A 24,464-nucleotide genomic window follows, 5' to 3' on the forward strand; every position below is an offset into this window, starting at 1 on the left:
TTTTATGAGCAAACTGAACACTAGAACACTGTTCTTTGTGAAATGCCTGCCTCTCCTCCTATCTTTCTTCTGTGCATCACTATATGTAAATCTTTAAAATGGGGTCAGAATGACAGCCAGGAAGACCAGAAGAGTGTGCTATGACTATTAGATCTGCCACAATTTATCTTGGTACGGCAATTAATTATTGTGTTTTTGCAGGAGGTTTGTTAAGTGGCTGTCTGATTGCTCTCGTAAAGATTCATTACTTGTTCCACTTACCTTGTGGTTTTGTAGGAGAGGAGGGGGGGGGGAACTGGAATGTTTTATTATCCATTATTCTCCGAGGTCTTGGAGGTTTTGGTCACATGATTCTGAGTAGCACATTGGAAGGAAGGGCATCAGCCTCATAATGTACCTAATAACAATACTGGAGATGTAGGGGATGAACCAGAGAATCATAATACCTAGAGACTGCCCAAGTCACGTTTTTAACCTGGTTTTTCCTTGTTTGAATGCACTAATGCATGTCTTCTCTGAAACCTATACAACTCACATTTGAACTTAGATATTTCATGCCCTTATTGCTTTGCAGATGTTTTCTTCATAACCAGAATACACCTCTAAATAATATCTGTATTTTATTATATCTTTCCATTTACCAGGTAATAGCACCCTTTAATATGAAGTAACAGGTATATTCAGAGCTTTCTAACTGAACAGTCCCAAAGAACTTGCAGTTCATTAAACCTTTGCCACAATACACAGCCCACCATTGAGTAAATCTTGAAATAAGTGTCAAATGCTGATTTAATTATATCCAGTTGATGGTCAGCCTGGTTCCCTCATTTCATATAACAAACCTTGCAGAGTCAAAGTGGGACATTCACTAAGATTCGTAGTTGCGCCAGGCGTAACTTTGCCGCACTTCGCCAGACGTAGCGTAAGGTTGCGAAGTTGCGCTAGCGTTGATTCGCTAAGCAAAGCGAAGTTACGCTAGCAATGGTTTATTTGCATACGGCGCCAAATTCAAATTTCAATGGAGGAATATGTAGCAGCACTACAAATGCCTGGGAAACCTTCAAAACATCAAATAAAATTTTTATTTTGCCCTACACATGTGCCCACTGTATAATTAAGTTGCCAAGAGTTAGGAAATGTAGGGGGGAAGGAGGGGAGCCCCAAAAAAAATTTCGATCTTTTTCAGCCTATCACCCATAATATAGAAAAAACTTAGACTTTTTTTGAAGAAATCCCTATCTACTCTATTGCGCTTCGCCTGGTCTGAGGTGGTGAAAGAAGTCTAGTGTAAAAGGTAGCGTTCAGAACAATGCGCGCGTTAGTGAATTTGCGTAGTTACGTCCGTTGCGCAAATTCGCCAGGCGTAAGGGTGCGAAGTTACACTAGCGAAGTTATGCCAGCGTCCGTTAGTGAATTTGCGAAGTAACAAAAATGGCCAACGCTAGCGAATTGACGCTAGCGTTAGGCGCTGGTCTTGGTACCATTTCTTTTACCTGTTAATTAATACAACTAATGGCAATCTTGTTTGATCCATGGACCGCCATTCCAGATTTAAGGTTTTGCTCAAATTTCCCTAAAAATAATTCCATTACAGTAACTGTAAATCATGGGGTTATGGGTACTGCATCCATTATACAGTAATTAAAATTTTCTAAAATAATTTCCCTTTTCTCTATCATTATAAAAGTATTAACAGTAACGGTACTAAGATATAATCAATCCTTATTGGAGGCAAAACAATTGTTTAAAGGATTCTTTAGCAAACAGTATGGTGATCCAGATTATGAAAAGACTCCTTATGTGGAAAACCCCAGGCCCTGCACATTCTGGATAACATATTCAATAATCTGTACTTGGGATACTCCTCAAAACTCTAATATACTTTTTGTAACACTTATTACCATTTTATTAAGCACAGCATACAGTATACGAAATTGTAGAAAGGGATTAGAACTCATCCTGCATCATTTAATCATGTAAATAGCAAGAAAATATTTGCATTAATTAATTGAACAGTATTAAACATTTAACAGAGTGAAAAAGTACATATCCAGAGCCATCCAAAAACATTTTCTGTCTTTTCCAATGATGCCTAAAACAAAAAAAAAAAGCAAAATGCACCTAATGCACAGTAAACACTTAAAATAAAACCAAGCTACATATCAGTTCATCCAAAATGTAGTAAATACCTTCTTGCCAAGGATATATGAGTCATGGAACATTTGCCTGCCAGATTACAATCCTTCTCCATCTACGTACAATTTATGAATTTGTCATCTGAATCCTAACCTGTAATTTTGCTTTAAGCAATGATTCTAAGCCTGTAGTAATACGACTGATTAGAGACTGTGCTGCATGATACCTGCCAGGGCGATCTGTGAATTTGTTCCGATTGCCTCTCTGCTGGTGGATCAGATGCAGAAACAAGGTGTGTATTTTGGGAATCTCAGCTTGGTGGATTCCAGAAATAGCAGCATAAGCGTCTGTATCATATAATTTGCAGTTATTGCCTCAAGGACTTTGGTTCTACCACTAAAATTACTCAGTTAAGACCCCGTTGAGAAGTAGAGATACAGCAAGCTCCTAATATATTTATCTCCTTTCACAGTATGAAGTTTTTTCAGTTTCACCTTGGAAAAAGGACAAATACATTTTAGATTGTACGGACAACAACATATTATGTGTTTAACTGTCACCGTATAGCTAAACTCTTTATAACACTATTGCAGCATGTTAAATATGTGTTAGGGAGGGATTTGTTTATTGAGCTGTGAGGCAAAGCCAACTAGTGGTGTAACTTTAAAGCATACATTTAACAGTACAAATTACGGGTTGGGTTTTTTTAAGCAAGCAGCCTATTCTTCTCTCACTCTGCTCTGCTTTATTTTGTCCATGCCTCTCTTTTTTTTTAGAAAGCTTTTGTAAGCAAGGGTTTGCAGATTTTTATAATAATACAGTTTACTTTTTTTTGGCATAACAGCCTCTATTAATGATCTTACTCTCCATATGTAATAAGCAGCACTAAGTTTGCCCGGGAGCAGTAACCGATAGCGACCAATAAGTTGTTTGTAGTGATGGGCGAATCAGTGGCGATTCGATTCGCCGAAAAAAAATGCGAAAAATTCAAGAAATGCATTGAAGTCCATGGATGTCAAAATAGTTTTTTGACAATTTGTATACGTGCGACTATTTTGTCGAAATGCATTAAAGTCAATGGACGTCCGAATTAAATTGACACGCGTCATTTTAAACGTGGAACTATTTTTTTGTCGCAGTTTTTCTGGCGGCACAATGTGGAAGAGTCTTGGTAAGTATATAACATATGCTCCTTAAGCAAACATTTTCTTTAACAAACTTACCCGGTCCCTAAAGGGACTGGACTTCAAGTTTAGTGTCTTGCTCTGCCACCGTAAAATAAATTCAGTTTATTCAATATATCTTATTCTTCTGCTATAGCTTCCCCTTTTTATCCTACTTTGCAAAATGGGGCAAGGTTTTATAATGGGTATAGGTCATATAAATCTAGGACTCACCATTTGTGAAGACAGAAGGGGCACATGTATATCCATAAGTGCAATGAGTAAATAAAGTGCAATTATACAGAAATGCAAAGAGTGCATTGTAACACAAGTACCTTTAGGGCTCTTACAGACGAGCGTTTTTACCTGCGCTCCCCTGCGGCTGAACGCAGAAAAACGGAACGCAGGGAAGCGCAGGTAAAAACGCTCGTCAGTAAGAGCCCTTAATGAATGTGGTTTCACACCCAAATATCTGCAGAGACATTACAGGGACCTCAGCTGTATTTGTGGAGGTGCATGAGGCCAATTTGTTGTGTGTTAGAATCAAGGTGATGCTGTTAACCTGTTTGAGTAGAAAACAAAAACTCTGAGAAATGTATACAGAGCATCTGAAAACATTCTGGTGCTCCCCTAATTCAGCTATGGATATCCTTAGTAAAAAAAAATGGAATAAGGGAATACATTTGTAATACTACAAATATGACCATTTATGAGTTAAGATTCTAATTTTAGTGCAAAGAGGTGTCATCATGACACTTCTACAGCCACCAGCCATAGGCATCCTTTGCCGCAATATAATACATTTGGTTTTTAAATAATTACAAATGAAAAGAGAAATATTGATTTAAATCAGTGTATACTTGTGTTTACAAATCATAATGTCCAAAGAGAAAGAGAGACAGAACTTGCTGACAGTTTCTGTGTTTGGTAAGATCACTGTGCTCAGAAAGCCAATTACAGTGATCACAGTGACAGCCAATCACAGTGATTGCTGACCGGGAACGAAAGTGATTCAGTTCCTGGTCAATGCACTGTGACAGCAGCTGTCACTAACTGCCTGTTCAGATCACTGTGAAGTTGCCCGAGGTGCTCTGGTCCGTATGGCTTAGCTTAGGTGGCAGTTTAACACAAGATAATTTTACTGCTTCTGTCATTGCACACTAAATTTAAGTCATCATGATTCATGCCCCTAAAACCTCCTTGCCTTGTGCAGCCCCATTACTTTTAACCTGCAGGGAATATTGCACTGTATTAAGTCTGGCGCCTTAGAAGTTTATCCCACACTGTAATAATCAGACTCTTCTCATTACTTACAGTGTTTAAGACTTTATGCTATGGCCACCTGAAGAAAAAAAAAACAACTTTATAGCATATTAGAGATATATCTTTTGACAGATAAAATATAGCTACGGATGCCCTTCATCTCTGACACTTGTGCAGAAGTGGCAAACTTTTCTCTACAGATTTACAGCAGAATACTGCCTGCTCTGTTGTAAAACTTCTAGAATGTCATTTTTGTGCATGATGGTGCTGGTCACAATATACACACACACTGCAAAGTGACACAGAGCACAGAAGGCATCAGCTTTATTTTACAACCTGTTATTTCTTGTCCTGAAACTTTTGCCCCAACTACAGTCACTGCCATACTGCTAACACCTATTAGACATGACACTCCTCTTAAATGAATGAACGATGAGGAATCCAGTTGTACAGTTTGGGTGTAAACACACCACTATACATAGGGGTGCACATACCCCAGACCAGATCATCAGGGCAGATATGATGCAGTTAAAACACGGTTTTATTAAGACAAGATATCTCAAAAACAAGCCTTACTAATTTCACGTCTTCGTGCCCTCCAAAGCATGAAATGCATAAGGCTTATTTTTGAGATGCTTTCTCTTAAAATAAAACTATTTTTAATTGCATCCTTTCTGCTGTGATGGTTTTGTGCAAGCTGTCTATTTTTGATAGAGAAAGTCTCCTTTAATGACTCATAAAAAAAAGCACGAGCCTTATCGAAAAGTGGCCACGATTTGGTCAGAATTGTAGCCTTAAATGTCCCTATTTAATGCTACAACCCCATTTTGTGTATTATATTAATTATATACATAATTCATATACAGGTATGGGACCTATTATCCAGAATGCTCAGGACCTGGGGCTTTCCGGAAAATGGGTCTTTCCGTAATTTGGATCTTTACACCTTAAGTCTACTAGAAAATCATATAAACATTAAATAAACCCAATAGGCTGGTTTTGCTTCCTATAAGGATGAATTAAATTAGTTTGGATCGAGTAAAAAATATTGTTTTATTACTATAGAGAAAAATGTAATCGTTTTCAAAATTTTGGATTATTTGATTATAATGGAGTCTATGGGAGACTTTCCGTAATTCGGAACTGTCTGGATAACGGGTTTCCGGATAACGGATGCCATACCTGTACTGTATATGGTTCTTATTCTAAAATGTGTGTGTGTCTGTGCATGACAGAGACAGTGTATAGTATATACAGTACAGGTATAGGATCCCTTATCCGGAAACCCGATATCCAGAAAGCTCAGAATTATGGAATGGCTCCCATAGACTCCATTTTATAAAATTATCCAAATTTTTAAAAATGATTTCCTTTTTCTCTGTAATAATAAAACAGTAGCTTGTACTTGATCCCAACTAAGATAAAATAAATCCTTATTGGAAGCAAAACTAGCCTATTGGGTTTATTTAATGTTTAAATGAATTTCTAGTAGACTTAAGGCATGAAGACCCAAATTATGAAAACTCCAGGTCCCGAGCATTCTGGATAACAGGTCCCATACCTGTATTTAATCTTTTCCCCCAGATGCAAGGGACTTTCTCATATGAATGGGCACAAGAAGTCCATGCTGTTCAGCACTATGAACCAGCAGAAGCCCCCAATCAATAGCAAAGTCCAAATGTACAAAGTTACAACTTAGAAAAAGCAGAGAACATTACAGTGAAATATACATTAGCTTTATTGTTTCCATAACAACAAATTACAATCCATTTTTTTAGATTGCACCACAAAATGCCCTATTTAGTATTTTACAGCGCAGAACTATCATGTTTAAGCTTCCCCATTGCCAGAATGTTGCCAAAGCACATTAGATACAGTATAAGTTCAAGCAACTTTACCCCTTGAACCCTGAAAATGCACATAAAGTCTCACACATAAAATATTATTCTATCTGTCAGCTCAGGGCTGATTTTGCCATTTGATTTTATTCCCTCTATGAATATTTAACAAGGGTTGCTCTGCAATGTCACATTTAAAAGAGAACTACAGTTCAGGAGCAGCAGGATAAATGCAAGTTATCTTCAATAAAGCAGAACAAGAGACCAATCTGACTGCAGCACAACGTAATTAAAATAAGAAAAGGATAATTGGGATATTTGTTGTGACAGCAACCCTACAATGAATTGTTGTATTAATGGGAAAATATTATGTGGATACAAGCAATTACTAGTCAAACGTAAGTGGAAATATACTTCTAGGTTCAGTCCAGAGTTTGAAAACCATACCAGCTGAGCCTAGAAACTGCCAGAATTCAGGGGTATAATAAGGACGAGGCAGACCCAACTAATGGGGGGCACAGAGGAATAGGGGGCCAGCGGGACACTGACTTAAAAGGTGTATCATGAAAAATATCATTCAATGTTTTTGGAATCCATAAATGTATTTTGCTGTGGAGCCCAGTAATTTCTTATTATAAAGGTTTTCCTTTAATAGCCAACCATTGCTCAAGATCTTATTCTTCACATTTGTATTTATAACTTTTAATTATACACATGAAGATGGTGTTTTCCACACTACACAATGCTGCGTCTTTCTTAGGTACTGTAAGCATTCTGTACATAAACCGTTCCTCTATGTGGTGCATCTGGAATGTGGCCTACTAAACTGTTTCTATATATATATATATATATATATATATATATATATATATATATATATATATTGATATATATATATATATATATATATATATTGATATATATTGATATATACTGAATAATTGTTACAATGTATTTGTAACCATTTAATCATGTGTGGCCTCATTGCACACCAACAGCTTGATGTTACTGCATTCTGCACATGCACATAGACAATCACAGCCATCCTTATACTGCCAGCAAATTATACTGAATATAGAAACATATAAATATGGCTCCATGCTCCCAGAAGATAATACTGGCCGTCTGTCTATTAGCAGATTACACTTAACATAGACCCAGCTCGGTGCTCTCATGTAAAACAGCTTCCTTCCATCATGAATGGGTTAATCTCCCCTAATGACATAAAAGACAAACATGATTCACAGACGGAATATTCTATCTTTTGAAAGTATCTGGAGATTTTGCTTCAATCGCATCTAGATCTGAAGTTTCTCTTTAATGGTGGGGAGAACAGGGGAAAATAAAGCCCATATCAGGGGGTTGGGATTCATCTTGCAGCCTGGATCTCTATTAATATCCCAGTGTTCAGAAAGAAAGAGAATCATTGTGTGATGTTATTACCAGCTCTATATACACTCAGGCCCATACGTGGGTTTAACTCTTTTATTATCATACCCGTATTAGACATCACATGTTTCAGGCAAAATAAGGCAATGCGGGTTTTTTTCTTAGAAAATAAAGTTTGGTTCAACTGCTTCACCTTGAGGTACAGTCAGATGTAGCAGGTGATTTTATACACAGGTATAGAGGGTACCAGAGACAAAAGAACAGATGGGCTATCAGCAATAATGAGTCATAAATCTCTACACTAGACCACAAAGTCTTGGCCCATGATCTAGTGCCAACCTCACAAATGCCCTTTTTCTATTACCATGCTTTTGAATGTGTAGCTCCAACAGAGTTGTTTCCAAATGGGTACAGAGTAGCCTAGCCACATTTCCACTGCATTCACACCTATATAACACCTTTCTATCAGTAAGTCCTGCTGGCGGGGCATTTATTATTAAGAACTGGAGGCCAAAAATGATTTGAAAAACAGAATTAGATATTACATAGGAAGTTACTGTGTATAACCCTACAGATACATATGCATAAAAACAGTACAGTTAATGGATCTGTTATCTGGAAACCCGTTATGCAGAAAGCTCCAAATTATGGAAAGGACATCTCCCATAGACTTAATTTTATCAAAATATTCCAAATTTTTAAAAATGATTTTCTCTGTAATAATTAAACAGAACCTTGCACTTGATCCCAACTGAGATACAGTACAATTAATCCTTATTGGAAGCAACATCAGCCTATTGGGTGTATTTAATGTTTACATGATTTTCTAGTAGACTTAAGGTATGAAGTTATACTTTTGGCATATAATGTACTTATTTGTGTAAACATACAGTTTTTACCCTGGAACAATGGTGTAGAAATCAGTATAAAATAAAGTAAAGTATTATATTAAAATATCTCTCTACAAATAAAAATAAACATAAACATATTAGTGCAGCATAAAAACCCTAATGTACTGTATAGTAGTCTACAAACAATGGAAACAGATTTGACTAATAGCCTCCACTATTGTACCCACTAGCACTGCTACTGTAGGGGGGTAACTGGCCACCAATTTTTATTTTAATTTGTAGGGGGGTCTGATCATAATGGGTTGTTTTACTTGTGTAGGGGACCTGGACAATAGTGAATAGCGAAGTTTCGTTGACGGTGAATAAATCTGCGAATTTTATGCGAAAATTCGCCCATGAAAATTCACCGGCGTCAAAGTTTTATCGAGGCCGCGACAGAATCGACAATTTAGACTCCAGCGATGATTAACGGATGCCCATTGACTTTAAAGGGTGCAAATTTCTGCCGACGTCAAAACTGCTGTTTCTCGAATTTTTCTCCAGTTTCGCTAAGTGAAACAGGACAAATTCACCCATCTCTATTTATGAAACTATGACTCCTTTTTTTAGTATGAAATTAATATATTTATTTAGTGGCATGAAAGCCTTTTCATTTTATAAGTCAGATATTAGGGGGGAAACCTGTATCCAATAAAAAACTAAGTTACAAAAAAAATAAGATTCAGTGAGGCAATTTAAGGATTGGTAGTGTAGCTCAGTGTTATCTTAGGGGTTAAAGCACACTTTGTACAAGGGATGTGCCAGTATATGATGTATGTGCTTGCCTTTCCAGTCTCAGCAAGATGCCTCTAATAATGCCTAGCCTGCCTGTAAGTGCAGCTCTGGATTAATAATAAATGGCAGCACTGCAGCAGTATAGTGAGGCTTTCCTTCAGCACAGCAAAAACCCTCTCTGGTTAGAAGGGTCAAGCTTTTCTTGCTGTTATCTCGGATGTGTTTGATCTAAAGAGTTCAGCACATTATAAAACTCTTAATACTGTTCAATAAAAATGAATCTTCCTGCATTTGCTGTATTATTTTTCTGCTGATTTTGACTCTATAAATTGCTCGCTTGTCTCTTTGAATTCTATGGCACGTCATCAGAAAGGCAGTCAGGCTTTAGCTTGATCTAGTGCCTTTTAACTCTTCCCATCAGCTGGTGGCAGGGCCTTTACCCATAAGAATTAACATAGCATTGCCTTAGAACCAACTTGGGTACCTGCTTCAAGAAAACAGAGCAAAACTGTTTTGAGTGTTTCATGGCTACATTCGTTATTATAAGTACAATACAGACTGTGAAAGCAGGGAAAAAGTACGTGGGTTTAAGTGCCTTTACAACTGAAGCCTTTATATTTATATCAGCCACTTGTGATATTCCCACTGTTCTGCATGACAGTGCCAGTACCTCTTACCTTTGTATTATGTGTGCATTATCCTGTTTTATATTTCCCATCTGATTTATATAACTCTGCTGACTTTATGTTATGCTTTCCTCAGTGTTATGCATATTTGCCATTCATTTACCCACTTGCTCCTATAAACTAAATAATGAGGCAACACAGCAATGGCTATTTCGAGGGATGGAGGAATAAAAAATGGACCTTTACCTATCCCAAGAAACTCAACTTTACATCCAGACCATGCCCTTTTTGACTTCTCCCATGATTTTAAGACATCTCAGCTCACAGAAAAAGCTCTATAATCCCCTTTTTCATATTTCATCAACTGTATTTATGTTGGAGCAAATTTCTAGAACCTGACAGTGCAGTTCATCTTTAACTGAGAAAAAAAGTCCAATTGATTTGTGGCCCTATTAAAACACTATGGAAATCTCCAGCTGGCTAGGCAGGGGATCCTTGCAAAGTCAGAATTAGAAAATTAAGAATCATACTTTTCTTACCTCATAATGAAGCCGATTGGGTATTGAAACCTACCTGCCCCACATGCTTCTGGAATGGGCTAATATGTGTTCTTAGTCAACATGCTGTTCAAATGCATCTAGAGTGGAATGTACTGGACTTCATTTCATTTGGACAACAGCTGGTTTTAGAAGAGGAAAGGGATATATTGTATAAAAGTGCCAACTCTTTTGTTTCACATACAGAAGGCAAAAAACAAATACATGTACAAGTAACAGCCAAATGGTATTTCTAAATATGTGTTAAGCAAATACTGTAGATAGTATCTTGGTTTAAGAAAACCTATATTTCTCTTTCTATAGTTGTATCTATCTTTATTTCTATCTGTATCTGATCCAAAGATCAAAATACAGAATCAGTCTGCAGTAGGCTCATAAAGAAAAATCCTTCTAAACCCCAAATTAAATCAAGCTCCAGATCAACTGGTTACTTATAAAAGTGTATGTAACCTTGTATGTTGTAAATAAATAACATATATAACCCTTTCCACACCCCTTTGCCAGTGTTACACTCCAGGTGTGGCGCTTACCTGACCGCACGGGACAAACCGGCAGTGGTATTGGCAGAGACTGGGTAACTGGTACTTACTAGTGCAGTGCCCCCATCCAGTCTGGATTCCTCTCTCTTACACTCTCTGTCCCTCCAGGCACAGTATCTGGCTTCCCTGTGCCAGCCTGATCCAAATAAATGCTTTTGGTGAAGTCTCTTGGCTCTCTGTGCAGTGGTAACCAGCCAGGGTGCCCCTGAATTCAGACATTCAAGTTAGGGTGCTGCAGAGAATGTACAATACAACAGGGCCCTGTTCTTACTGCCTGCCTTGTGAAAAGCACCACATAGGCAATACAAAAGTAACAATAACATTCTAATCATTTTTTGGCTGTCAGGGTCACTGACTTCCCTCATTTGAAAGCTGGAAAGAGTCAAAAGAATATGGCATTTAATTCAAAAACAATAAAAAAAAATTAGAAAACAAAGACCAACTGGAAAGTTGCTAAACACTGGTCATGTTAAAACATGCTCAAAGTTAACAAAAGGTGACCTAGCCCTTTAAACATTCTCAAGGGGCACAGATCAGTCTTGGGATTCAACTTTGCAACCTAAGGACTAATGCAGAATAGTATAACTTATTAATAAAAATGTGTGTTGGTAGAAAGTAATATCACATTAAAGCAGATGTTTGAGGCCTTCTCAAAACAGTTCTGGGACCCATTTTTGGTTTCCACTCACACATTAAAAATTATTGTTATGTCTTATGATAGTTATACTCATTGGATATTGTTTAGCATAACCATTTATCTATCATTAGTATGTTAAGTTTCATTTTCTGTGAATCGTGGTTATTGCTGGTATGTCATATGATTTATGTTATCATTTTATCAATTATGATTTTATTATTATGAAAGATAATTTAGAATGCATGTGCTGCTGAAGATTCCTTAAAAATCAGAGCGTGTTCCAAATCATTTCATACTCCTTCCAGTGAGGTTTCGGTTTATAGAAAAGTAAGGGGTTAAGCTGCCCATAAATGAAAGAGCTGACTCTTCACTGAGATGAACCCATTTAGCTGTACTCTGCAGTAAGCGCTGACAGGCGAGGACATGTTGAAAGGGAACAAGGGTGCAATAAATTTTTTATTTTTAATTTCTTAAAAATAGAGATTGTGCACTGGAGAACAAGCAGAGTCATCCAAAGGGACTCAAACAGCTGGGAAGGACAATTTAAGTACTTACACTGAGCTAAATGGCATAATTACCCTTAAGAAAACCCTATGCATGACATTGCATAGAATGAATTACAGAGGGCACAGATGAGCAATGGTACCATGCAAGATATTTTATAGCTGCCTCATAGCCTCATTGGCCGACTGGAATGCAATGTAATGTTTAAAGACAAAACCAAAGTAAGCATTTGATGAACAAGCAGAGCTTTTGCTAGTCAACTACTGAGAGAGAATAAAATTCTGCATAAGCAGATTCTCATGTGAGCCCCCTTACTTGAGTGGGTTCTGTTCTCAAGCTAGCCTTGGTCATTGGTACTCTGGCCTTGAGGATAGATCCACCTAATTGGCTGTAAGAGCTAGGGATGGGCGAATTTGACCCGTTTTGTCAAAAATTCGCCGCCAGTGAAATGTCACCGACGCCCATTAAGTCTATGGGCATCAAAAAATTCACCCATCCCTAGTAAGAGCAGTTTTTCTGTGCAGTGGAGTGATATCTAGTCTCTCCCACCAGCAACTCCCTTTTTTAAGTCTTTAAAAACTCTCTGATACCGTTGTTCAGGGTTCTGACTCTTCGTGAGATTCGACTCCTGAATTTCCACAAGATAAAATATATATATGTACAGTACATCTTTATCTATATATATATATATATATATATATATATATATATATATATATATATATATATATATATACATATACATCGATCCATACATATATATATTTCTTTATCACCAACAAATCAATCACTGTGTAAACCTGCAACAGTTTAACCAGAGCAGCTTATACCATTATGAATCAAATTACTTTGTCCCTCTTTTTTGTGGCATATGTACCCACCAATCACAACACAAATGTATCTTTAGAAACCATAATGGAACCAGCATTGATGTGGAAGGCTATCCCTGACCAGATTTCAAGATTGCTAAAATCTGAATATTTGTGTAGTGAAAGATACAGTAGATGGGAAATTTACACTTACTTTGATTTTGAGAAAAAAAATATATTTTCCCTGTACACATGGACAGCGTGGATAAAGCTCAGTTGCTTACAAAACAGTCAGTGGTCTGAAACGTTGTGCTGTGCTTTTTTGATTATCACTTGAAAAATTGTCTATAAGCATATAAACTTTAGCTATGTGGGCCTCAACCTATTCATTACTTTTGATTTTACATAAGGACCATTGATCATGACTCATTTGGCTAGGAGAAATTTATTAAAAATGCAATTAGCAGGGCTGCAAGTAAATTCCGATTGATTGCATTAACATTAATTGTAATCAATGCGCTATGAGCCTGGCTCTGCTAAATGCATTTTTTATAAGAGTCCCCAAAACCAACTGATAATCCGTTAGCATTAAAATCACATTATACCAGTCCACCATTAATTATTGTTTTTATTTATTATTTATTCATAAACTACCAATATGTTCTGCGACTCTCTACAGTGGATCAGGAGAATATGCAAACAATGAAACATGCATTACCATAACAAAACATGAGATCTGTGAGCCCATTAAAGGAGAACTAAAGCTTAACTAAAGAAGTAGACAAGAAATATTGTCATTAGGTTTTGGGCTTCGGTACAAGCCCAAGGCAACCACAGCCCTTTAGCAGTAAAGATCTGTGCCTCCAAAGATGCCCCAGTAGCTCTCCATCTTATTTTCTGCTGATTCACTGCACATGCTCTGTGCTGCAGTCACTTACTGAGTTTAGGGACCCACTCACAATATACAGTACACATAGAATATAAATGTCACAATATAAGGCTGATTAGTAAATAATACAGATAATTACTACATGACAGCACAGAAACCAGTGCAATTAGCATCCAAATTTAATAATCAGCCTTGTAGCATCAGCTTATATTACAGACAAACCTAATTTTCTGCTTGATAATTTGCAACAACCCCTAAGCTTAGCTTCTCAACAGCTGCTCAGATCCCACTGAGAATGTGAGTGTTGCAGACACTTTCGAAGATGGTGACCTCCTGGATCATTCATGCTTATTTCTTATTAATAACACAGTGTAAGAACTTTTGGTCCTTGAATCTACAGAATTCTTGCAAACCAAATCAAATGTTAGCTTTCATTGTTCTAAAATGTTGTGTTTGATAATATGATGTGCAAAGTCTGTGTAGTCTATGAATGATGGTGTGGTCATTTCAGCTGTAAAGTTCCTGCTTTTGATATGGAAATTTTTGTCCCAGGAAAAACTAACCAACTGCCTAGAACACGCTCAGTGATTGAATAATAGGAAATTAATTCTCAGTGTCTGTCCCTGCTTACTGGGATACTGCACATCCTTCTCAGTCATTATATTTTTAGCCAGAATCACTGAATATGACGTGCTGAAACTATTTCTTGGTTATCACCTTTAGCAAGTGAGATGTTACATGGAAAAGGGTTTCATAATGAAATCAGTTTCATTAGATCTTATTGACTGCATTTATGTGTTGATAAATAGATAGTTAGTTGGACAGATAGCTAGATAGATAGATGATAGATAGATTGATAGATGATAGACAGACAGACAGACAGACAGACAGACAGACAGACAGACAGACAGACAGACAGACAGACAGATAGATAGATAGATAGATAGATAGATAGATAGATAGATAGATAGATAGATAATAGGGTGTGTGTTTGGAGGCAAGTAGGCATCATTCAGATGTGCAAGAGCGGCAGGAGGTGCAGCCCATATTGTGGACCTGTCCTAAAGCATACTGTATGGTCAGGGGTAGCTGCTCCTCCTGACAATGTGCTCATCACTGAGCACTGGATTTTTCAGCCAGTGCTCAGTACAAAACGCTACTGAGAGGGGGCACAATGGGTGCACTGTATGACCCCTATAATACATATAATGTTTGTGCAAGATTAAGGCAGCCATTAAGTACATGGCTAACAAATATGTATAGAAATTACTATAAAATCATTGAAAATGTTTAATCACACGTTTTGGACTGTTGCTCAGAATGACATTTTCTCTCGTTGAGCAAAATGTTATTTTCTGTATAAGCTACAGTCAAATAAAAGTCCTCGTTTAGTCCACAAATGGTGAAAAGAGCACAACACCAATATCACTACACTGCTAACTAAAAGAAAAAAGTTTTTCAGATCCATGAATGTTTAATTATTCAGAAGCTTTTCATTAGGTCAAATGTGGTTTTGATATACTAATCCTGGCTTAATGGCAGAACACAAAAATACTTTCCATCGAGCAATGTATAATCTAAAGAGAGGAAAATAAACTAAAATCAATTAAATTCTATCCCTGGTCACTGGATGTTTTTACCCATAGTGCTGTTCCATTATTTTACAGGGCTGGTTGAGTTAGTAACTTATTGGCCCATGTCATGATATCATTTGGGCGCGTTTGATAATCTTAGTAGACGAGAAATTCATTGTAGCATTGACTCATTGTCCAGCGAGTTTTCATAGGCCCCACTGAATCATATGATTATTGACCCAGGGGGGCCGCAACTGTGAACACCCCTAAAATAGCAGCCAATCCAGGAGCATAAATATTAAATTTTACTCACAAAGGAGTATCATTTATTCATCCATATTTCATATTGACATGCCCCTAATCTGACCTACTGTGCAAATTCCTATGTTGTTTGTCCCTGATCTTATGTTATAAAAGTTATAATTATACTGTATACAATAAAATATGGGTGAGCCACATTTTAGACTGGCAGTCCTGCCTCATTCACCCAAATGACATACTTCTAGACCTCCAGACCCACTCCCAAACTCCACATCCACTGCCACAGGGAATCTCTACATCAGCAACTGTATTATAGGGGTTTATGTACTCCCCACTGTTTAATATAAGGATATAAGAAGTCACCTTTCAGATCCGAGATAAAAGGAATTACCAGTTTCATGCCTTTCTTTGGTCATAGAACGCCTTGGAGACTTTCTGTATAATTATCTGTAGGAGCATTATTATCCATTGTCCACTCTTGTGTTTGTATAGCAAGACAGAGAATACTGTTAATGTGTTTCTGTGACTTTTTGTGTGTGGGCAAATATGAAAAGTGTATGCATATTCCTTTATGACAGGGCCGTCCAACCCCCCCTTCTGTTGCCCCCCACATGCTGTGTCTGTTTACCATATGTAAACTTTAAAAGGTATAACTACAGAGATTAACTGGACCATGCATTGTTTAAACCTCAAATTCAAACTAATCCCTTGTATTGTTCACACCTGTGATCCCCCTGCATTGTTCACACTTGTGACAACTCTATTGTTTACATCCCTACAGCCCTGTACTGTTCACACCTGAGATCCAGACTGAAACTGCCCACATTGTTCACCTGTTCACACCTTATTCAAAATGCTAATAGGGCACCAGCACTGTGTCACTGTATGCAGTATTAGAATGAAAGGTTACCCTGTCTCCTGCTCTGTTCTGCCTTCCATCCCTGTGTGTGCCATTCTCTGCTCGCCCAGTGCTGCTTGTGTGTGCCATTCTCTGCTTGCCCAGTGCTGCTTGTGTGTGCCATTCTCTGCTTGCCCAGTGCTGCTTGTGTGTGCCATTCTCTCCTTACTCGGTGCTGCTTGTGTGTGCCATTCTCTGCTTGCCCAGTGCTGCTTGTGTGTGCCATTCTCTGCTTACTCAGTGTTGCTTGTGTGTGCCATTCTCTGCTTGCCCTGTGCTGCTTGTGTGTGCCATTCTCTGCTTACTCAGTGCTGCTTGTGTGTGCCATTCTCTGCTTGTCCAGTGCTGCTTGTGTGTGCCATTCTCTCCTTACTCAGTGCTGCTTGTGTGTGCCATTCTCTCCTTACTCGGTGCTGCTTGTGTGTGCCATTCTCTCCTTACTCAGTGCTGCTTGTGTGTGCCATTCTCTGCTTGCCCAGTGTTGCTTTTGTGTGTGCCATTCTCTGCTTGCCCTACGCTACCTGTGGAATGAAAGCCTGTTAGGGGTTTGTTCTTGGGGTTTGTTAGCATTTGGAAATTGTTGTTAAGGGCCTCTAATATAACTTCCAATGAGTTAGCTACTTACTGTATTAAAAGCTAAACAACTTTAAAAAATTACCCCTTTTAAGAACAATACATACATTTGTGGCTGTCTAGCCTACCAATACATACCTTTAAAAATGCAAATCATTTTTTAATAATTTTTAATTCTTTTATGTCGGCACTTTTTGTCTGGTTTTATTTATGAATTTGTGTTTTTGAAGGTATGAACTAGTAGGTTGGTCAGCTATATCTTTATCATTTAAATACATTAATTGCATCATCAACCTCATGTAATAACCAGAGAATACAATAAATAAATAAATAATGGCTGCATCCTTTTTTCTTCATTTTTCATCCATTCTTTCTTCATTTTCTCTGTTTGCATTAAAATTCTGCAATATAAAATGTGAAATATTTAGCAGCAGTGCAGAATTAATTAAAATCTATAGGCAGAAATGTGTGAAAGAAATGGACATGTATATGACTATTAAAATATAACCCCTTCGGCCCAGCAGCTCATAAGAACATAAACTATGTCCTTAGCAATGTGAGAGAAGGAATATATTATACAATGGGCAATATAACCATGCTGTAGATATTAGCCTGGACTTCCACATTTCCATTGAATAGAATTTGTATAACATCTGGTTTAATGGGATCACAAGAAAGCTGACCCAGCTGTGTCTTAGTTATATTTTAGAGGCCCTTCAGTTCTGGATGCCCATACCAGAAATCTAATGTACTTATGGGACATGGGAGTCCTTGTTTCCTATGGGTACTATTATACTGCTAAGAATGAGCAGTACTTCCAAGTCATCATTTTTCTTTTTACTAGTATTTTAACAGTATTTATGCTCCTCTTGTGTTTTCTGAATCTAATGCCTGCTCTCCTCTGCTTCTTCTGCGTATAGTATCTTCTCATTGATTTTCTACACATTTGCTGTGAGATTCTAATTTGCTTGTTATTGATTTCAATAAAAGTGTTTTGCTGATGAAATTAGGAGCAGGGGAACTTACTGTTGTTGTTTTTTCCTGAAGGACGTTCTTGTCCTTCTTATCACCTCCCTAACATATTCATCCTGGCAGTTTTTAAATCTCTTTCTAAAACATACTCAATTTAATCTCCACATCTCTTGCCAATCTCTTTGTGCACTATAAAGTATTATCTCAGGATCTCCTGATGTTCTACAGCAGTGATTCCCAACCAGTGGCTCAGGAACAGCATGTTGCTCACTAACCCCTTGGATGTTGCTTTCAGTGGCCCCAAAGCAGGTGCTTATTTTTAAATTCCTGGCTTGAAGGCAAGTTTTAATTGCATAAACATGTGCACATCCACATAGGTGCTACCAAATAACAAATCACAGTGATTATTTGGCACCCCAAGTTGGCTTGTGTTGCTCCCCAAGGAAAGTTCAGTATCAGTGGAACCTTTTTCTTTTTTTTGACAATGAAAAGTTTGATGTACAGAATAAATGATCCCTCCAGAACTTTGTTATACACAATCTCCTATTTGTTATCTCACTTGGCACCTATTTCACTTGGAGTCATAGATAGTCCCATTTCCCCTGCTGTACCATGACCATGTTTATGCCGTTCAGTATAGTATCTGGCCAATTAGTCTGTGGCTTGAATGGATGAATATTGTGAGGGAGCCTATGATATGAAGTGTTTATGACACGAAACGTGTCAGGCTGTGGACACAATAAACTTTCTTCTCTTTGAACTGCTGCCTGGTAGAAGTTTGCCTTCATTGAGTGCCTGCTCTTGGTTTTATGAATATTGTGAGGGATCATAAATGGTTTGGCCACCTTTTGTTCTGGTCAACAGTTGAAGCAAACAACAAGAAGCTTAGGTTCCTCTTCACTTCCTCTTCTGCCAATGAACCATGGACTCACCAACAAGGTGCATTAGCAGGTGAAATTTTATAACTTGTCTGACTGGTGAACATATTAATATTTATAGTACATAGATAACATTGGCACCAATGAGGCAGCATACACATAAATAAATCATGCAAAACAAATGTATTGGCACATTTATTGCCAGTGCAATTTCCTTGATTTTCTTGGTTTGCTTCTCTTTCAGTTACAGACAGGATACCATGGATAGTTCTTTCCTGACCTATTGTATTGCTCATTTTTAATGGTAGCAAGTATTTTTTAAGAATGTATAATCAATTTGACCACATGGGATTTTGGTAGATATAATAATATGTTTGAGTGTGGCTCTCACTGAGTTTTATTTACATTTGTCATTATCTGATGCTTATCTGATGATTTAAAAATCACGTAGCTACTGAGTCCAAATCTAAGAGAAAAAGGTTAATCATTTGGTTTTTCACTTTTGGAGCCAACAGAAAGATATATATATATATATATATATATATATATATATATATATATATATATATATATATATATATATATATATATAGATATAGATAGATAGATAGTCATTATAGATATACGGGAAAATCAACATGTTGTTGTTTAATAAAAATATAATGGGAGTTCACGTAAGGATCAATATGCTGTCTCTGTTCTTTTCTAACACAATTTATTTATAACAGCATCTTGTAAATAAAGCATCAAGATCAGAATCTGCTTGCACAGGCTCCTCTGGAGATAGCTAATTGCCACTGATCTGTTTACGGTGACCATGTAATCCTGCAGTTATTATTATTTTACACAAGGAAAACTTGTCAGGGCTGATGTGAAAGTCCTGATAATTCTGCAATGGTTGTGAAGCAGGGTGCAGATAAAATCCCTTACCTTAAAATGACTTTTGATAAATTACTGAAACCAACATCTTCTCTTTTTATCTGTGTGATTAACACATACATGTCCACTATGAAAAACTATGAAATGCATATCTAGAATCCAGTGGTGTAACTAGATGTTACTGGGCTCCACAGCAAATGTATTTTAGGGTCAAAAAAAATCCAGAGGTTGCCCTAGTTTACTAATATATATATTGAAATTGATCAATAATAGGGCCTCCTGGGCCACCTATACCTCCTGGATCCCCCTGCAGCTGCAGGGTCTACTTCCTCAGTTGTTATGCCCCTGCTAGAATCACTGCACAACTGTTTCATCCGGCATTTTAGGGAGTGCCCTCAATGGCGGACACCATTTGCATTAAATTTGCTCACGTATACCAACAAATACACATATACAGTATTTCTACATTTTCAGCTGTTTTACATATTTATACTACATTTACAGTAGGTTAAGCTTCCACCTTCCATATAAAGCAATCATTAAACATTTTTAATAAAAAGGTTAAAACTATCCTGTCTTACTTCCTTTTCAATGGTCATTGTGCTGTCTTGAACTCTGCTTTCTCTCTCTTCAGGGAAATCCATATATGTGCAACAATGAGTGTGATGCCAATACACAGGAACTTGCCCACCCCCTTAGGCTGATGTTTGATTTTGAAGGCAGAAATCCTAGCACTTTCTGGCAGTCAATTACGTGGAAGCATTACCCAAAGCCTCTGCAGGTCAACATCACATTGTCCTGGAACAAAACCATTGAACTGACTAATAACATCGCTATTACCTTTGAGTCTGGCCGGCCAGAGAAGATGGTTTTGGAGAAATCCCTGGATTATGGCAGAACGTGGCAACCCTATCAGTTTTATGCTGCTGACTGCCTGGATGCGTTTAGGATGGAGCCCAAGTCAGTAAAGGACTTGACTCATAGTACTGTGTTGGACATTATATGCACAGAAGAGTACTCTACAGGGTATGCAGCACACGCCAAAACATTATCCTTTGAAATTAAAGACCGGTTTGCAATCTTTGCTGGACCACGTTTGCACAACATGGCATCACTCTATAGCCAACTGGACACCACAAAAAACTTGCGGGATTTCTTCACTGTGACGGATTTAAGAATTCGTCTTCTCGAGCCAGCCACTGGAGCCACTTTTGTCGATGAGAGGAATCTGGAGCGATATTTTTATGCAATATCAGATATCAAGATTCATGGCAGGTGAGTACATTTTCAGGCTCCATGTTCTAGGAAACATGTAAATTCTCATCCGAAAGGTACATTTTCATAAGCAGTTTTGAGTAAGCTTATGATTACATAAAAGAATGGCAAGCCACCATACTGATGACAGTCCAACACTGTAGGTTGGCACTCCACTAATGCATAGGACATACAGGTGATCCTCTCCAATTGGGAATTTTTATATTTGGGGAAATATGTCAGAGACTCAGACATGTTTTTAAAGGCATGACATCACCAGTTAGGGGGTGAAAAAAAACAGTCTTTTTTGCAGAATAATGACACTAAGGGGGTTATTTCTCAAAGGTCAAATTTTAGAGTAATGTGGATATTTTTTAACTCTAATAAGTTAGATTTTCTTCCCAATTCAAATGGTATGTTATTTATGAAAAAATGTGAACGTCTAAAATCAAATACTCAAATCTAATTTGAATAGAGTTTTCATCCTTAAAAAAAACTCAAATTTTGGGCATCAAATTTTTTTTTGACCCATTACATTTTTTTCTATGGGGCATCATTTTCAAAGCGAAGAGAGAGAGAGAAAAATGTTTGTGAAGATTCTCATTCATCCAGGTCATGCTATATCTGTAGTAATAAGTCAAATCAACTGGACTTGCTGTGTTTTTTCTTGAAGACGTTTCACCAGTCATTGAAAAAATTCTGAATTGAGAAAGCCAGTGGGATGACTTGCAAAACGTCTTCAAGAAAAAACAGCAAGTCCAGTTGATTTGACTTATCACAACAGATAGAGAGAGAGAGAGTGGGATCTGGCCTAAATTGCTTCAGATAAACATCAATCACCCCATGGATTCTTCTTAATTCATGCATATACTTTTATATCAATGGTTGCTGAAAAGTGCATGAAGAGGATATAACAATGAGATAAAGAAATGATTAGTCTCCTGTGTTTTGTTTATGTTTTTCCTTTTAGAGTTCATGAATTATTGACAGGTAGCACCGACATGCAGTAAGATTAAATGCAATTGTGTCTGAAAATTGGACTATAAAAGCAATTGTTATACTTTAATGGGCAAATTATCAAGGGTCGAATTAAGAGTCTATGGGAGTTTGTTAAAATGTCCATAAATGCCCATGAACTCGACATTCTAAAAAAAAAAAACGACCAATCAAAAAAAATTTTAAAAATCACATTTTTTTAAACTTGGGTGAATGGGATTGACCTCAAACTCAAATTCGATTCAAGTTTTTTTCTCTAAAAAAAACTTGATTTCCAGGAAGGCTGCAAACAACTCCAAAGGCTAAAACAGCAATTCGCCAGGTTTAAGGTGGCCAATAGTCGAATTCGATTTCTTAAAAGGCCAATACATGATACATTTTGAAAATCGAATATGAATTTCTTTAAAAACTTGAATCTAATTTTAACTATTCCCTAGTCGAATCTCACTTAAAAAAACTCAAAAATTCGAATTTGAAATTTGAATTTGAAAATTTGAATTTTTCACTTCGACCCTTGATAAATCTGCCCCTTAATATGTTGTTTCAGTTATCGAGGCCAAAGTTGCACATGATTTTGTATAGCTGTATACAAAATCATGATACATTTTGAAAATCGAATTTGAATTTCTGTAAAAACTTGAATCTAATTTTAACTATTCCCTAGTCGAATCTCACTTAAAAAAAACCTCAAAAATTCGAATTTGAAATTTGAATTTTTCACTTCGACCCTTGATAAATCTGCCCCTTAATATGTTGTTTCAGTTATCGAGGCCAAAGTTGCACATGATTTTGTATAGCTGCATGCACTGTGTGAAAGAACATTAGGAAATGCAGTTACAGGAATATAGCACAGAAAGCTGGATCACTTAGGGGAACATCTAATAAATGCAATGCATTGGGCTGCAGTGATTGAATTTCAAACAAATGCAGTCAATCCTGCCTTACTAGATGGTTACTTTATGCCATTGTATATATATAATAGATAATCATTAGATAATTGTCATTCTGTAGTAGTAGTTCTATTGCAAAAAGACTTTCCCAGGAAAGGTACACGCTGCCTATGCTTTTTGAGCATTTTTGCTTTAGTCTTTTTTTGTCTGGACTCAATTAACCTGTAAACTGCCTGTTTGAATGTGAGATATTCTTTATAGCATAGAATAGTTACCCCGGGTTTCCCCTCCATCATGGGGCAAGAAACTGCTCTTGGTTGTAGTTGATATTTTAGTTCTATATTCGTATATTGTATGAAATGTAGATTCTGCAATTTACCATGGCCAGGCAAATGGATACAACCAAGGTTCCCAGAGATCAAATGATTTATTAAGATTGTCCAGTCTTAACATTCAGTAAGTAACATTGAAACATTTACCAATATTAGGCACTGTTTGTTTGGAAAAATATATCATACATACATAGGCCACATACATATGACTACATTGGAGACCTAATGTTGTATATGATGAAATGGCAGTGATAGTTAAGCTATTTTATGTCAGGGATGTCCAACTATTTATTTCAAGGGTTTTAACCAGTGACCCTTCAGTAGCCATAGATAATTTGTGGAAGTATTTCCATAGGGACAACTGCATCAGCAGGGGCTGAATTAGCTGAAAGAGAAGACCAAGAATATTATCAGTCCAACAGGGACCAAGTAAGATGACAATTTGCCTTAAATTCGAAATGGCAGATTTGCTTGTTGAAATTATGCAAATGCACCGTTGTGCCTCCTGGTAAATCACGCTATTCCCTGCTTTGTACATCTCGGTAAGTCTAACAGATGTTGAAGAGCCGCGTTATCTATAATTAAAGCAGCCACTAATTAAAAGGGAGCCTTGAGTGTAACTGATGGGCTGCCACTGAGGAAAGTGTGTAATGTGTTTGCAAGATACGCTCATTCTTAAAATATCAACACTTAGCATGACAACGAATACTGGCTTGGTTCATCTATCATTTTATTTGCTTTTGTTTCAGGTTTATTGTAAAACGTACTGCACCTGAATGTAGTCAGTTCAGTATGAAAAACGACTAGCACCGCAACATTTAAGTGGCAAGGCTCAATCATATTTTGTATGGCACTTTAAAACACATAAATATGCACGACATTTTGCACCCAATACTTTGTCCTCTGTTAGTAAACGAGGCTCAAATATCTAAATGGCAATATAATTCTGTTTAATTTGCTAACAATCTTCTGACGATCTAAC

General features: G+C 37.1%; 1 protein-coding gene across 5 annotated transcripts in view; it reads left to right on the plus strand.

The window, feature by feature from the left end:
• The window catches only part of LOC108715694 (netrin-G1), a 145,758-nt gene that overhangs the window by 44,201 nt on the left and 77,093 nt on the right, over positions 1-24,464 (plus strand). For all 5 annotated transcript variants that reach the window (XM_041561561.1, XM_041561558.1, XM_041561560.1 and 2 more), the window contains exon 3: positions 20,645-21,285. In XM_041561561.1, the coding sequence (XP_041417495.1) occupies positions 20,645-21,285 (641 nt within the window). The remainder of the gene's footprint in view (positions 1-20,644; positions 21,286-24,464) is intronic.

This window comes from Xenopus laevis, chromosome 4S (assembly GCF_017654675.1).
Source record: "Xenopus laevis strain J_2021 chromosome 4S, Xenopus_laevis_v10.1, whole genome shotgun sequence".
Lineage (NCBI taxonomy): Eukaryota > Metazoa > Chordata > Amphibia > Anura > Pipidae > Xenopus > Xenopus laevis.